Genomic DNA, 16,288 nt, shown 5'->3' with positions numbered 1-16,288 from the left:
CGCAGCCCTGCCTCCGGGTTTGTCGCTGTGTCCCCAAGTCCCCCCCTCTGCTGAGCGCTGTGTTTCCACGCGGATCGTTATCTTAACGAGGGCAAGGGCGAGAAGTGTCCCTGCTTGCCCTGGTGGGGACCAGGATGTGTCGGGGACCCGCTGGCAGTGCTGGAGCCCCTGCTTTGGACATGGCGCCTGTGGGGCGGCCGCGTCGCTCCCCTCCTGTCTGCGCCCACCAGACAGTGCCAGCACCTGGTGGTTGAGGCCACCATCCCTGTCCCTGTTCCTGTCCCTGTCCTGTTCTATCCCCATCCCATCCCCACCTCACCCTTGTTCCTGTCCCCATCCCACCCTCGTTCCCGTCCTTGTCCCCATCCTGTCCCCATCCCACCCTGTCCCCCTCCTACCCCCATTCCTGTGTCCCCATCCTACCCTGTCCCCATCCCACCCCCGTTGCTGCCCCTGTCTCCATCCCATCCATTCCCGTCCCTGTCCCCATCCTGTCCCCATCCCACCCCTGTTCCTGTTCCTGTCACCATACTGTCCCCGTCCCACCCCGTCCCCATCCCACCCCCATTCCTGTCCATGTCCCCATCCTGTCCCCATCCCATCCTGTCCCCGTTTCACCCCAATTGCTCCCCCTCCGTCCTGTCCCCCTCCACCCCACCCCCGCCCCTGTTGCTGTCCCTGTCTCCATCCCACCCGTTCCTGTCCCTGTCCCCATCCTATCCCTCTCCCACCTTGTCCCCATCCCGTCCCCGTTCCTGTCCCTGTCCCCATTACCGCCCCCCTTCCCCGTCCCACCCCATTCCTGTCCCTGTCCCCACCCCGCTGCTCTCCCCGTCCCCATCCCGCCCCGAGCCGTACGGCCCCCTCCCCATGGGCGCCGCCATGTCTCCGTACGGCGCCAGCGCCGCGCTGGGGGCCGCCATGCCGCGGCGCGCACGCGCCCTGCTGGGCGGAGCGTCTCCATTGAGAAGAACGAGGGGAGAGGGGCGGAGCCGGGGCGCGAGGAGCCGCCGCGGGGGCGGGGCTACGCTCCGGGGCTCCGGCCATGGCCACAGCGGATGCCGAGGTGAGTGCGGGCGGCGGCGTCCATCTGCCCGGGCGGGGGGGGGGAGGGGGGGGGGTTGGGGGAAGGCGGCCGGGGGGGGGGGGAGGGGGGGCGCAGTGGTACGGCCCGGCGCCGGCCGCCTCGTGCCGCGGGCCGGGAGGGGGCCGTGCCCCCGCCGCGCCGTGGTTCGGTCCGGCCCCTCCGGGGGGAAGAATGTGGGCGCCGCTGCCATTGTGTGCGGGGGGGGGGGGGGGGCGGCCCGGGACTCTGTATAAGTAACACCCCTCCGCGGCCGGGCGGTGGTATGGGCCATGCAGGGTCCGGGGTTCCCCCCCTGACGGCGGCGGGGAGCGGCGCCGGCGCCATGCGCGGTCCGGGGCCGCCCCCCCCCCTCACCCCCCCCCCTCCTCCGCCGGCCGGGCTCGGGGCGGCGCTGGCGCGGCGCCATCCAGGGTCCGGGGCTCGGCGGGGCCCGGCGGCGGGCGGGCCGCTGCTGGGCGCCATGCAGGGGCCGGGGCGGCGGGGCGGGGGCAGCCGCTGCCATGCAGGGTCCCGGGCCCGGCCTCGGCCGCGGTCCCCGGGCCCGAACGGCCTCGGGGATGCTCCGAGCCCCCCGCGTAACCCGGCGGTCACCGGCCCCGAGCCCCGCGCTTCGGCAGGGGGCGCGGGACCCGCGCGGGGCTGCCGGGCCCGGTGCCGGGCCGCGGGGCTGCGCGGTGCCGAGCGGTGCCGCGCGGAGCTGCGCGGAGCTGCCCGCCGGGCCTCGGCTCGCACAAAGCCCTGGGGCTGCCACACGAGGGCACGGCCACGTGTCGGGGGCACGGCCACACGCTGCTGGCACGGCCGCACACCGGCCCCGCACGGGCCGCAGCGGGCACCCCCCGGCCGCTCGGCTGCTCCTGGCCCGGCCCTGTCCCAACCAAGAACGGCCTCGGGTTGCGCCGGGGGAGGCCCAGGCTGGAAATGAGGAGACGTTTCTGCTCGGAAAGAGCAGTCAGGCACTGGGACGGGTTGCCCAGGAGGTGGTGGGGTCACCGTCCCTGGGGGTGTTCAAGGAAAGGTTGGACGTGGTGCCTGGGGACAGGGCTCGGTGGGGACAGTGGTGGTAGGGGGTGGTTGGACCAGAAAGCCGCCAAGGTCTCTTCCAGCCCTAACGACCGCGGGACTCGGACACCGCGCTCCAAGGGCCGTGCTGCGGCTGGGGGCCCTGCCTGGATGCGGCCGTGCCGGCGGCAGCCGTTCTCTGGGAAGCGCCACAGGGCCGGTGTGCGTTTATTAAAGGAGCGAGGCTCCCCTTGTCCGAGTTTTGTCCGAGCCTTTTTTCCTTCTGCTCTCGGTTCCGTCACAACCGCGTCGCAGGGCCTGGTCCCGCTGCCTCGCTTTGGGCTCTGGCGATGGCCAGGCGCGAGTGCTGTGGTGCGGTAGAAGAACGAGCCCGCGGGTGGTCCCGTTGCTCCGTGGCCTGGTGTCGCCTTCAGCTCCCTCAGCGGGCTGCGTGCAGGACGATGCACGGCCACAGCCGGGGCAGGACTGGGCCCGTAGCTCCGCAGCTCCTAATGCCCAGGTTTGTCTTAGAAACGCAGACACCCACCTTTTGTCGGGGGGCTTCTCCCAGGAGACCCGGCTGGGTCTGCTGCGTGGGGAGCGTTAGGAAGTGTTGGTCTTAGGGCCAGGCTTAATACCCACAGATGTTGCCGTGGCTTATGGGGAGGGAACGGTGACTCCTTTGGAGTTTAATTCCTCCCCTCCCCCTTACGTTGAGTTAAATCTGGGGCCAGATCTGGCTTTGCTTATACCCCTCTGAGGCCGGAGGGGAGGAAGCTGGTCGCTGTAAATCCAGCTGGGATTTAGAGCCTGCACTAGGTGCTCTGTGCAGGGGAAAGCAAGGACTGGCGTCCCACGGCTGCAGCGTGAGACGGAGCAGTAGCGAGGGGCTGTTTGACTCAGGGGCGAGGGGTGCAGAGGCGCGGTCCTGGGGGAAGATGTGAGCCTGGAGCTGGGGGCACTGGGGGGCTGGAAGGGCCCCGCTGTGTGCCTGCGGCGAGCCCCCGCGCCAGCCTGTGCGGGCAGAGCTCCGGCAGCCCGTGGGCTGAAGATAAAACCTTGCGGGACAGACCAGCTCCTGGCCAAGCCGCGGGGCTGGGGCGTGAGGGAGAAGCTCTGCGGGCACCGAGGCTTCACCTGCTCTCAGAGGAGAGCTGCAGCGGCGGTGTCTTGTGGCCGCCCCGCGGCTGAGCTGCCAGGTGGGTGGCTGAGCTGCAGTCACTGACCGCACCGCTGCAGAGACTGGTTCTGCTGCTGACTTCCTTTGGCAGGTCTCTCGTATCCCGTCTGGTTTGGTGCTTTTACATGTTTTAGACCTACGGTGAATGCAGGACTAAAATTAAAGTTTGAGGGATTGAGTTTACCTCGCTCAGCAAGTTTTATGGTAGCACAAGTTCATTGAGTTTGACGCTGCTACTCCAGTTCGTGTCAGTTCTAGTGTAAAGAGAATCATCTGACTGTGTGTCTCCCGAAACGATCATTCGGTGTGAGCTTGAAAACACAGACTTCAAGCCACGATGTTTTTCCTCAGGCTCGTGCTAACCTCAGGAAGGCTGGTGCCTGCATGCTGAGCAGGAAGCAAGGTGCGCGTGTGGCTTTGAATGAAGTGGTTCTCCTCAGAAGTTACACTGCATTTTTCATCATTTTTTTTTCCTATCTGTTCAGATCTGTAACATCTTTTTTTTTCTGGAGATGCAGCTTTGATCTTTAAAGCGAAGAGACGGCGTGCAAGCCACATAGAGGACAGATTTCCCCAGTGTTCAGCACCCTGAGCTGAGAGCAGAGCTTCGGTGAGTTCAGCACCTGGCCGCTCCCCACGTTTTGAAGGCGAGGGCTCGCCAGCCCGAGCGGTTTTGAAAATCAGGCTCGCGATGCTGCGGCTTCGCCCCGGCTTTGATCCTTGCTCTCATCCCCTTAGCCAGCTGGTGCTGGGAGCACGCTGTAGGCAGTCCTCCGCCTGTGCAATGAACTCCCTACTGGATTAAGGGGCAACATTCACTCATGTCAAAGAGCTTCCTATTCATGGGTCCCTGGCTGGAAGGAGGTTGCTGTAATAGGCCACCGAGTGCAGGAGTGATAATAGGAAAAGCCAGGACCTAATGAGCAGTGCCTTTGAGCAGCCAGCACGCAGGCGATTTCTTCGGTTTCCCGCTTTCTGTTTTGCAGGTGACGCGAAATCCAGGGCCTCTTTCAGGCCTGCCCTGCCCTTCCTCCTCTCTCATTTACTCCTGCCAGCTGGTGTCACAGGCGAGGAGAGGGCTCCGCTTTGCTTTCCCAGGGCCGCTGCCTTCAGCACGCAGTCTGTGTCCGTGAGCCGCCTCAGGAAAACTCGGTGCACTTTAAACCCTGTCTTCTTCTCCTTCGTGAGCTGCCTGGGAGCCTCCATGCCTTATGGCTGCTGGACGGAAGTTCTCTGCGGCCTCATTAGGGCGGTGGGGATGATGATACTATGTTGATGTGAGACCCCCCCACGGGATAAATGTGTGTGTTTCAGTTGGGTCAGCTTTAACACGGCGTGAAACATTTTAGCAGCGATTTGTGTGCGGAGAGGAGTTCCTTCCCTGCTTCAGACACTAAGCGCCTGGTAAGGGCAGGAAAGTTTGTAACTGCTTTAGAGGCTTTTACCTTAGGGTTACTTTGCTAATATGTTAAAATTGCACCCTGCCTTGGCCCCTGACAAAGTTTTACCACCCCAAATAGCTGCTAACATCGCCTGCCCTAGCGGGAGTTCTCCCAGCGGTGCTTGGGCTGTGCTGAGCTAGCTGACAGCTGACAGAGGCTGCTTGGGAAACCGTCCTTTCCTTCCATGGGCACAAACTTTAAATAACAACAGGTCGGGCAAATGCGGCTCCTGAAGTTTTAAGAAAACAACTGAAGGGCTCGTTTGAGGCTAAGCCGATGTGGCTGAGCCAACGTGACTGAAGGAAGCGTCTGAAGAACAGTTTGTCAAGTCAAGGCAGAATCAAAGGCCTGGTTTGTACTTTGAAAGAGCCCTTCCAGTGTAATTATGCTGGCTGGACAGGATGATGTTTCTTTTTCTTTGCTGAAGTAGCAACACTAATAAAAGTCTTTGCTGTGGACGTAGCTCTATTAGTGTAGAGGTGATTTTAGACCAGGGTAGCTCTTTTTGCTTTCTAAAGCAGAGGCTTGGTGTACGTTTGAGAAGTTTTGCAGGCTTAGTTGTCTGTCTGCAACTGCGAAGAAGTTGCTCTCCCCTCTGCCATAGCTGTGTCAGCAGAAGGCCTCGCAGAGATGCAGTTAGCAGCAGAAGAACAAGAAGGAAAGCAGCTCTTCCATGGCGGGGCCGCTCCGAGCCGCGCAGGCAGGTAGCGGGGTGGGTGCTCACCCCGTGACCGGCACCAGCACCCCGTAGCAGTGAGTGCAGCGCCCGCACCCTGGGGTTTTGCACTTCCACGTGTGCCTGAGAGCAGCCGATATCAGAACGACGAGGGGCTGAGGCTGTTGCACTGTCCCTGCTCTGAAACCCTTGTCTGGGGCCTCGCTCTGCGTGACTTGTCCTGGCGTTTTGTGATCTGGAGCTGGGGCAATGCCACCTCACGGCCTCTGCTCCAGAAGCGGGGCTGTGGGGGGGTTGGAAGCAGCCTGCGGTCCTCTTGCCTTTCCCTCGCAAAGTGCTGAAGCAGCACACTGCTGCTGTGTGTTTTGGGCCTCTGGGGCCCAGAAAAGGAGGAGGTGGCAGGGGGTTGTTCCCACAGAGGCAGAGGTTTTACAGGAGGGTGAGCAAGAGGCGCTGCCACCTCTGCTCCGCCACCCGCATTGAGAGAAGGGCTTGCAGGGACAGTTCCTGCTCCTTTCGGTGAGGCCGGATCCCCTGGGGAGGGGGGTTACGTTTCCCCAGGCTCTGCTGGCCTGGCTCCTGTTCTGGGGGCATGCTTTGTGCAGGACTGCGAGGGGTTCGGGGGACCCTTTGAGTGCCCCAAGCCGTGCTTTGCTGGAGATTCCCCCTCCGTGTCTGTCTGAAGGCTCACCGAGCTGTCCGTGCCCTGGGGTCGGGCTAGGGAGAAGATGTGGGAGCTGTCCCCGCTCCTCCCGTGGGCAGGCACCTGGTGCCGTGACGGATGGGGACTGGCTCAAGTGGCAAAGTAAATCCGACAGGGAGGGGAAGAGTTTGCCGGCTTAGCTTGGCTGCCAAGCTCTGTGAAATGCATATAAACCCAGAATAAACTGCTTATAAAAGCTCTTGACGCTAGTATCACTGTGTCTAAAATAGAAAGGCTTTCCTGCTTTTAATTAAAAATTTCTAGCATAGGCAAAGTACCAAGGACGTGCCATGTATCCGCTTTTCGAGCAGGAAGCGCTCTTCCAAGAGGATTCCTGTTTCCCACCTGATCCTCGCCACTGTCCGGCCGTCTCCCACCGGGCAGTATTGCCCGAGTTTGCGTTTCAGCTGGTTTGGCTCCACGCAGCAGTCGCTGTTCAAAAATGCAGGCCGGCATGTCGAGCAGCCAGCTGCCGAGCAAGGTGAGCCGACACGGTGCGGGGCTGAGCTGCCCGGCTGCGGAAGGGACTGGCCTGGGGCTGGAGGCGCGTTATTAAATATTAAATCCATCCTTTTCAGTGTCATATCCCCTTCTCGAGGGAGAGCTCTCGGAGGCAGCGGTGAGCAGTGTCAGCTCAGGACAGGGAGGCAGTGAGTGGGATGGACTGGTAGAGCAGAAAATTCAGGTCCACTTCTGTTTGCATACGGCTCATCATCCTGCTGAGCGCAGGGAAAGGGAGGAAATCTGCAGGTGGCACAGCTGGGGAGGAAGTAAATAGAGAGCGAGATAACCAGGCCGACATGGCTAAACTCAAAATAAGGCCAGGTAAGTGACATATCCCATTTGCTACAGGGAAATGCAAAATTATGCAAACAGGGATGAAAATATCCAGAGAGATTAGAGCTTCTTGGGTCAGAAGGGCCAGTGCGTGAGCCAGGAGATGGTTACGAGCTGCTGTCACTAAGAATTCAAAACCAGCAGCAGGGAGCTGGAGAGCTGAGCAAATTGAGGTAAGTGGAAATAACAGTGAAGCCCAAAGACTACAGCAATCCCTTACCTGTGATGTGGGACGAAGTATTTGAGCCAAGTCCAGCAAGCTCATGATTCTGCAGGAAAACGTGCCCGCTCGTGCTCGTCTTCTTAAAACGAGGAGGGACGTGGAGCTTATTTCTTCTGAGGGCAGCCAGGGTGACTGTGACGGCTTTTGCCACCCACAGAGCCTGAGGAAAGAGCCCGAGCATCGCCATGAAGAGAGCTTTGCAGCCTGGGGGGCTGAAGTGGAATATTCTGTACTTTGGCCTTGCTTCGGTTAAGAGAAAAAGTCCGTGTGTCGTTCAGAGTGCTACTTCGGCTTTCTAACTCATCTCAGAACTTGAGTGTAGACGTGAACAGATGTGTTTCAGCATGTTGGCTGGCCAAAGGGAGCCCTGGTCTCACTAGGACTGTTGACCAGGATCTGCTGATGCCTTGAACACAGCCCTGAGCGTTGTGAAACACTGCGTTTTTTTGTTTGTTTGTTTTTTCTCTCTTTTCTTTCTTTTTAAGCGTGAGCTCCTGGGTTCTCGAGAATCTCAGCTGCCTTCCTCCTCTGCAGTTGTTTCTAATCTTTGCAGTTTCAGAGGAAGCTTTAATAGGTAATTTCTCCCAAGGGCTCAAAGCCAGAAGGCAAATTACCCAGATGTTTTAACCAATTTCAGCAGAAATTGGGGATGTTTCATACTGCTGACCGAAGGCATTCGGAAGCTATAGTCAGGTCCTCTCAAAAATCATAATATTGTTTCAAGAAGTGGGAAATTCAACGTGCACGTGGTAGAGGACTTGGAAAGGACGAAAGGGTTTCCGAAATCATGCAGTTCGTCCAGCTGCTGAGTTGGGAAGGTGCACGGGGAGGTGGTTGTTGGAAGGTGGTGTTTGGTGGTGCCTCGTGCACGTAGCTGCCCAAACACCTCTGGCTTCAGAGCCGTGCCGTGCCGCAGAACTGAGGGAAGGTTTCTTATGTCCAAGGTGCATTTCTTATGTCAAAGGGGGTAGGCAGCAAGTTTACACCCCATCAACTAGGGTTTTGTCGATGTAAAACAGCCCATACCGGCATTCAGGAGAGCACGGGCTGCTAGCTGGTTTATAGGATTCCATCTCATATCCTACTGGCCTGTGAGTTTGAATATAAAACTCCAGATTACAAGCACATAAAGCACGAGTCTAAGTGTTTTGTTAATTGAGGAGCACGATTAATATTTGATAAATTAAATCAACATCCAGGAGGCTTTGCAAAAGTCACCAGACAGCTGCTGAAGTGGTAACCAAACATTAGGTGGTTTTTATTGCAAACTTGCATGTAATAGCTTTTGTCAGCTTGTCTGTGTTCTGCGCGTTAAGGATCTGTGAATCCCATATGCTTGAAAGCCTCGTGGTCTGTAGGATGTGCATTTTTTAGTACTCTTAGGATGCATCATTTTAAACTGGTGCTTTACTACCTCTTTAATACGCGGAGGTGATTGTTTATAAGCAGATGTCCTACAGGATCTGCAGACAATCGTCTCTGCCAAACTTTGAGGATAGATGAAGAATGCTCCTTTAAGGATGGCCTTCGGATGAGACGTAATATTTACTCTTGCTGTGGTGCCAGATCCTGTAGCTTCCAGCGCGTGTGGAGAGGCGAGGTGAGGAGCCCTGCTGTCTTTTAATCAACTTCCCCCTTTGCCAGGGAGACGCCACCAGTGAGCAAACAAACTGCTACCGAGCACGTTGGCTGGAGATGTGTCTGCTTTGACTTGTAAGAATTTACAGTGGAGAGAGGTTAGCACAGCCTCCGGCTTGCGTCGTTTCAAAAGATCAGCGAGGGTGGATCGTATTCTGCCTTGGTTATTTCCACTGTGTTTTCCAGTTACTGCAAGCTGTATTTCCCCTGCTTTTTGGGATTTAGGTTGTCTGCCACACACTCTGCGCCTGACTCCCAGGTTTTTGGAATTACTTTGTGCTTTTATAGTCCTCATCCCTACTGGAAGCACCCCTCGTACGGGTGATGTGGTTACGCAGTTGGGTTTCTAACGGTTTAGCGCCTCTTCTCACGAAGCTGTATGTTGATAGCACGTTGCTTTTAATTGCTTATGGCTTTTCTTAAAAGCTGCTTGCTTTGATATCATCTCCAATCCATGCCTGTGGATTCACCTCACAGAGGCTCTTCGGAGACATATTTTATCTCCTCCCGCTCCCATGTGCCAGCAGACTCGGATGTCACCGACTGCTGCAGATGCCCTGCTGCTGCTGCATGCCGATCCAAGGTGTGTGTTACATTGCTGCTGCCGCTTGCCCAGGATCCTGCCGTGTGGCGCGGATCCTGCTCGCCCCGGCCAGCCTTGCAGCGGCCCTAAGGACAGCACCCGGCGTGGCAGGGCCATGGAGGACAAGGGCACGGGGTGGTCGGGAGCGGGCGGCCACGTCGGGTCCGAGGCTCGGCCAGTTTTAGCAGCCCACCTGCCTTTCCTCGCTGGACCTTTGTTTCCAACCTTCTTCACAATGAAAGGCAGAGACAGTGGCTTTTCCAGCGGCTGAAAGAAACCTCTGCGCTGCACAGCCCTTGATGAGGATGCGCTGTGGCCTCGTACTGGCGTGGATGCGCTCCGGTGGCACGGCTGTGCGGGCAGCTGCGTGCCCTGGGCTCCTGCTCACAGCCTCTGCCAGCTCAGCCTCCTGCCCTGGGAGGCAGCCCCGGCAGGAGCAGCTGGGAGAGGGGATTTCCAGCATCTTGCCTCAAAACATGCCCAGCCTGGCCACTGCTGGACTGGGCACGGCGAGGGCGGGCGGGCCCCTGGGAGAGGGCTTGGGTATTCTCAGTGAGAATATTCCTGGGGCAGGGAGGCTCCGTGCCGCTCCCCCCGGCGTGCTCGCGGTCCGCTTGTGTCGGCAGCTTGAAGCCCGTGCAGGCTCTGGCAGCAGGACCACGTGTTTTTTGCAGACGTGGCCAAAGAGCCAACTGCAGGAGGCCCCTCCGCCTATGGGTATTTACACATCGGATGCCCGGAGATAGTCAAAATTCTTTTTTAAATGACAAAAACTCCCCGAGTGGAAGTCGGCGTGCGGCTGCCAAGAGCCGCTCCTGATGCAACAGTGTCTGCTTTTAAAGAGAAATGTAAATTGTGACAGGCAGCCCCTGGCTGCTGCGCGGTCCCGGATGAGTCAGATTCTTCCTTGCGCTGGGACGGGAGCGCCGATGCAGTTGCTGATTGCTGCCAAAGCAAGGAGTCCGCACAAGGAGATTAGGCAGCAGTCCTTTTCCCTGCTGGGTGCTCATTAACGTTTTCTTGCTGATGTATTATTAATTAAGCTAATTTTTATTGCTCTGTAAGTATAGATGGTGCTTTGCAAGCACAGGACAGAAGCAGCTTGTTTCCCAGAGTTTCTGGAGTGCGTGGTGTGCAATGTGCAAAACGGGAGCATTGGAAAAACTGACGGTGCTGTTGAATACTGAAGTAAGGTAAATCTCTGGGTTTTGTTTTCTTTTTTCCCTCTTGGTTAGCAGATGCCCGGCTTCATTGCTGCCTGGGGCTGGGGAATGGGGAGCCGTACAAACAGAGAGCTGAGGACCTGTAAATGCCCCGTATGCAGCATTAGTGCAGGCAGATAATAGGAATTACGTGCCAGAAGAGTTTGCAACATCGACCCTCCGTAAGACTACACAGACCAAAATAGAGTATTACATTAAAAGGGTCTTGGGAGCCGATCCAGAACCACAGAAACGGGAGGGGGGAGGCTTGCCGTCAGCCTCGGGAGAGCACATTGCTCCCACGTACCCAGGCACTGGGCCGTCAGCACTTCAGGCAAAGGGGGTCACAGAACTGTCCAAGCGAGGCTGGCTGGCGGGCTCTGCTGCTGAGCTTTGGGACGTGTCCCTGCTGCAGCGCCACTGCGCCCCGAACGACTCGGGAGCCTTGTTAAGCGCCAGCGAGTCCAAACGGTGCTAATTGGCCTGGCACCACCTTTGTGGTGCTTCCTCTACCACAACCACGGTCTGTCCTTGCCGTCTGCAGCCCCGCAGGACTTTGGGGTGCAGGGGTGCGCTGGTGCCTTGGGATCGGCGAATCCCCACCAGTTTGGGGCCGTGTGCTCGGAAGCCACTGGGGCCTGCGGAGCTCTGGTGGGTGTCTGCGTGTGCTGCTTTCTCACTGGGTCCGTGGGGTGGCCTCCTAGCCCGACGCCTCCCTTGATCCTCTCGTGCCGGGGGTGACCCCCGGGGGGAGCAGAGACCCCAACCGAACGCGGTGCTCAGCTCCCCAGCCCCTGCTGCTCGCCCTGGGACAGCTGGGGCACCTCGCGGGGCGTGCGGCTCCCGGTGATGCTGTTCCCAGCTGTGAGATGGAGGCAACGGAGCACAGCTATGTGGGTGACTTGGTGTTAGAAGCCTTTGGTTGGGAGTGGTGTAGAAATGGTGAGTGTAAATTTTGAGCTGTACGTGTAATCTTCACTGGGTAAGAGATGGCAAGTAACACAGGTCAAACTTTTCCCTATTTTACAAGCTCTGGTTCTGGGTTCTGGTTCCTGGCTTCCTTCCTCGAGGTCATGGCTGACCCTGAGTAAGAGAAATGGAAAACTTAAAAAACACTCTGTAACACATGAAGCATTTGTGAATAAAGCAAGTACAACTCCAGCACCTCTCCTTTGGATTTCAGGTAACAACACTGGGCTGGAAAAATGTGATCCATAAAAATCTGGAAAATGCGACCCATAATTTTCTCATGTCCTCTTAATACATTCCTAAATTAGGAATAGGCCCTGCCTATTCCAGCCTAGTATTTCTTGCAGAGATACTGAGGAGTAGTTGGCTTGGGTTGCAGATAGCTTTGACGGTGACAAGAACTTATTTGTGATAAGAACTTGTAGCGGTGTCTTAAACCCAAACAAATCTGTGCAGTTGTGGCATCTGCTACAGAGCCATTCTCTGGCCATGCTAGGAAACGAAAAGAAAGTGGCACTTTGGTGAACTTTCCTGTATGTTTGTTCACATCTGTTTTTTTTGTTTGTTTGTTTTTTTAACGTGGTTTTCAAGGAGCACAGCAGTGGCAGCTGGAGATCCAGGCCTAGGCGTGCAGTGCAGGTGAGTGGGGAGAGGACAGAGGGGACACACGGGTGCGCAGTCCCCGTTTTTGTCCCCGCCGCGGCTGGCACGGCCCCGGAGCGCCTGTCCCTGCAGGTTCCTCCCCGCCGCCGGCTGGCACGGCTGCATCTGACCTTGCAAAAGCACAAGGAAAAGCTCCGCTCTCTTGGTTTTTTTCAGCTGCTTTATTTTTATTTATTTATTTATTTAGAATGAGGAAAAGCCCTTGATATTTTGGCATGAATTCACAATACTTCCTTTTATTCTGTGCGTGACAAAACCATGTGGTTGCAGTCTCTTGCTCAGCCTGGGCAGGATCCACTCCTTAGTGGACTGCCATCAGAAGTTCAAGGCTATCGTAAATCCCACTTAAAACACCTGCAGTGGGTTCGCTTTTGTTTGGCACTGGGCACAGGACTGGGAAGGAGTGTGTTCTACCGAGTACTGCAAGTTAAATTGCATGGAAGGAAAGCCAACCAGGACTGGTTTTGCACTGCATTACCAGAGCTTTGCAAAGGTTTGGCCAACGTGAGCTACGTTTTCTGTTGTCTGTGAGCATCCCTGAGCGTTGCATCGCCCGAGCAGTGAAGGCAGGAGCAGAGGGCTTCCAGCCCCAGCCTGCAGCACAACCAGGCCGTGGGTCTTCAGCCAAACGTCTCAGCACATCGCTCTTCCAGGGACTGCTGGATGCACGCCACCTCTGCAAACGAATCTCCAGGAACACGGTCGCTTCCCTGCTTCTTTCTCTGGGAATACTTGAGTCGAAGGTTTTGTTATTCATCATGTGAACTCAGGTGCTGTTCTGCACAGCTTGGTTGCAGAGCTAACCGTCCGCAGCTGCTGCTGTTTTCTGGGTGCTGTCCCCTCCCTTACCTCACCAGCTGCACTGCGATAGGAAGCACAGAAAGCACGTCTGTGGTGGAAAGAACAGAAAGCACAGCTGTCCTTCCTGACCTGGGAGCGCTGCTTCGTGCCGCTGCCTCCTGGGCTGGGCAGCGGGTGGGAGGAGCCGTTAAAATCTTTGTAGTTAATGGGAGGAGTCATTAAAATCTTTGTCTTTTCTAGTAGATCCTCATGTGCCAGTATCAGCTTCTCCAGGGACGTGGAGGCCAAAATCACAGAAGAGCCCCTTCCTGTCCTGGCAGCCCAGCGTGACGCCCCGCGGGCGTGCCGAATGGTTGGACGAGGCGATCTTGGAGGTCTCCTCCAACCTAAAGGATTCCGTGGTTCTGAGCGGTGTGTGCCGTCGGTTGGTTGTTGAAAGGCAGCTCGAGGTGGGAGCGAGCCCAGGGTGCCTCTCGTCGCGGTGCGCTGCGGGTCCGAGTGGGGTGGAGGAGGAACAGAAGCGCGTGCGGCAGTGCTCTGCTCTGTAATTACGTGCTGTGCACAGACAGGTAGGTTTTGATCTTGCAAACATTTACACATCTGAGTAATAATTAGTAATGTGCCGTAGTATTCAGAGTTACGGGAAGAGCTGTTCTCAGTGACGGAACGGCAGGGTGCTGGCTGCTCCTTGGCCGTAGGCTGCACCCCTGTGCCCCAGGTGTAGGGCAGGCAGGAGCCGTGCCTCCATCCAGCAACGCTTCCCTGCTGGGGCTGTGCAGCTGCGTTGTGCTGCTCGAGTGTGGGTGCCGTTTTGCTGGCAAAAAGCCCCGTGGGTGAAGCATGCTCCTGCCGCGGGATCCGGACCTCTTGGCGAGGGCTCCGGCAGATGAGGGTGTCACAGCCCTCAGCAGGGCAGGAGGCAGGAGCTGGCGGTGGGCTCCCTTAGACGGCAGCTGCTGGTTTTGGGAGCTGTTGGGTTTGTAGAAGTAACCATTGACTGGAGATCTTGATGGTTCCTTTGCATGTTGAAAGCTGCGGCTGTTAATTAAGACTGTACTGTGAGAGCTCATTTACATAGAGACTGAACCTCTACAAATCCCCACTAACAGACAGGTAAGGTTAGCACTTCTGTATGGGTACGGCTGATTTACGTGAGGGCACCGGGCTCGGCCACGTGGGTGTGCGCACGTTTACACTGCTGTGCGTGTGGCCGTGCCGCACGTCATGCGTGCGGAGCAAGGCCGTGTTGACAGAAGCACGGTTGTTGGCATAACTCTGGACATGCCTTGAGCTGTCCCGGCAGCAGTCTCATGCTGTAAAGGCTGCCTCTAGCAGGGGTAGCTACAAAGATACAGAAATTGTGGCTGGGCCAGTAATCAGATCCTTGAATTAGTCGGCTTTTTTACATGATATTGTTTCAGTCCTTGTCATTGCATGGGTTTGTATTTCTCTTTGTGTGTGTACTGTGTTTTTTTTTGTTTTGTTTTTTGTTTTAATGGGTCAAATGGGGAACAAGCTATTTTGGAAACATGCAAATGAAAAACTGGAATGTGGATCCCAGAGGAGGGGGTGCTGGACCCTGTCCCACTGCCCGCTGTCTCGGCATGCTGCGGGACGGGTCCATCACCGAGCGGGGCCAGCAATGGGGTGCAGGTGATGCTTCTGCAGTGGTGAGCCGGTGCGCTGGGAGGCAGCTGGGCATCGGTACCTGCCTGCTCCAGGAGGCTGTGTCCAGATCCTTGTGCTGCCGTTGGATCAAGGTGCAGGAAAATCCTTGTTTAACCAAGGTCTGGGATCTCGCCCAGTTCCCTGCGCGTTACGGCAGGCTTGGGAGCGCGGGGCTTGGCCATCTGCTTCCAGGGCACGGCAGCCTCTTGGCGCTGCCATCCTCAGCAGTGCAGGTAACTTCTCCACTTTTGAACATTAATCCAGAGAGGGGAAAAATTATGTTCATTTTATTCTCGGTGTGTCTTGTAACCCATACAGGGTCACAGCACGGGTGTTACGAACATGAGGCATGGCCAGCTCAGCCAGGCTTTGAGCCTTACTTCCTTGAAGCCGGCGCTGCCTTTGTTAGCCATCACGCTCGTTTTCATAAACCAGCACGGGAATTTCTGTCTTTGTCAGCTTCATGAAACCATTTGCTTAAGCTCTGAAAAAAAAAAATTTACTACTACTAATTTTTGCCTTTTATATTTAAAGCCAGACGCTTCCAGGACTTCCTTTCTGCTACTTCTGCTTGGTTTGTCTGAGTGGTTTTTAATCCTGTGCCAGCAGGGCGTAAATATCTGTGCAACAAATATGGCTCCTGAAAGTGGCTTGCTTTTCTTGGCTACTTTTCAGAGCCTTCTGGAGGTGCCTGTCAGATCAGAGGTTGTAACTTCTGATGTAGGTGATAGGAAGACCAGGCGTGGAGGGACAGTTTCTGCTAACAGTTCTGAATGAGAAAGAATCACCTTGAACCATGTTTGTTTATTTTGGGAGACAAATCAGGATTAGATTGATCCTTGTGAACAGCGTGGGGCAAAATGAATCCATGCGAACTGAGGTATGGGGATCCTCCGAGCTCCTCCGAGGTTCTCCAGTATCGAAGCTGATGCCGCAGCGAACAGGAGCCTCCATCACACAGAAGCAGCCCGCTGTTGGGTAATGCTTGCAGTTCGAGCACCCCGCACACATCTTTGGTGCAGTGTCTTCATCCTGAAGGTGCTGGAAGGGCCAGAGGGAAGTCCCTGAATCCGTCTGCTCGGAGGATTATGTTATGAAGCACCCACGTTCATTGCAACCGTGCGGGCCACGCAGATGAGATGATTGGACTATGCTGAGGTCCCGTTACGGATCTAATTTTGTCTTCCCTGCCCAATGAACCTCTGGAATTTAACCCAAATTGGGTTTGTTCAGTGAGATGTAACTGACCAGGTGCTGAGCACGCGGGTAGGGATCGACTCTGGCCTTGCAGGAACATCTGTCCTCTGGTTCCTGTCTCTGCCCAAAGCCAGCAGTAAGGTCCCAGGGCGTAACGGCACCTCCGTGCTGGGCATGAAACGAAGGCTCGTCAGGAGGAGCAAAGCCTCGCTCAGGCATGGGGCTCCTGATAGCGAGGAGCCACGGGGCGCCGCTGTCATTTCTCGCTGCGGTGACGGACCGGCTGAGTGATCGCTCTGCCCACCAGAAGTGGTGGCGATGGCAGCTCCCTGCCCTACGGGAAGCGTCTCAGTCCCATTTTGTGTTCTTCTCTCGCAGAGATGACATCCTTGGTGGGGCCATGGCACCCTTCTGTTC

The 16,288-nt window shown here is 56.7% G+C and overlaps 1 protein-coding gene across 2 annotated transcripts in view; it reads left to right on the top strand.

The window, feature by feature from the left end:
• Positions 1 to 923: 923 nt before the first annotated feature.
• The window catches only part of EHMT1 (euchromatic histone lysine methyltransferase 1), a 115,602-nt gene continuing 100,237 nt past the window's right edge, over positions 924 to 16,288 (top strand). The window contains exon 1 of one of the 2 annotated variants that reach the window (XM_066980954.1): positions 924 to 1,066. In XM_066980954.1, the coding sequence (XP_066837055.1) occupies positions 1,046 to 1,066 (21 nt within the window). In that variant the 5' untranslated portion in view covers positions 924 to 1,045. Of the gene's footprint in view, positions 1,067 to 13,276; positions 13,576 to 16,288 lie in introns of those variants that run through there. The other variant, XM_066980959.1, reaches the window with a different exon arrangement.

This window comes from Anser cygnoides, chromosome 20, assembly GCF_040182565.1.
Source record: "Anser cygnoides isolate HZ-2024a breed goose chromosome 20, Taihu_goose_T2T_genome, whole genome shotgun sequence".
In the NCBI taxonomy this organism is placed as follows: Eukaryota; Metazoa; Chordata; class Aves; order Anseriformes; family Anatidae; genus Anser; species Anser cygnoides.
This window is presented reverse-complemented; position numbering and strand designations above follow the sequence as displayed.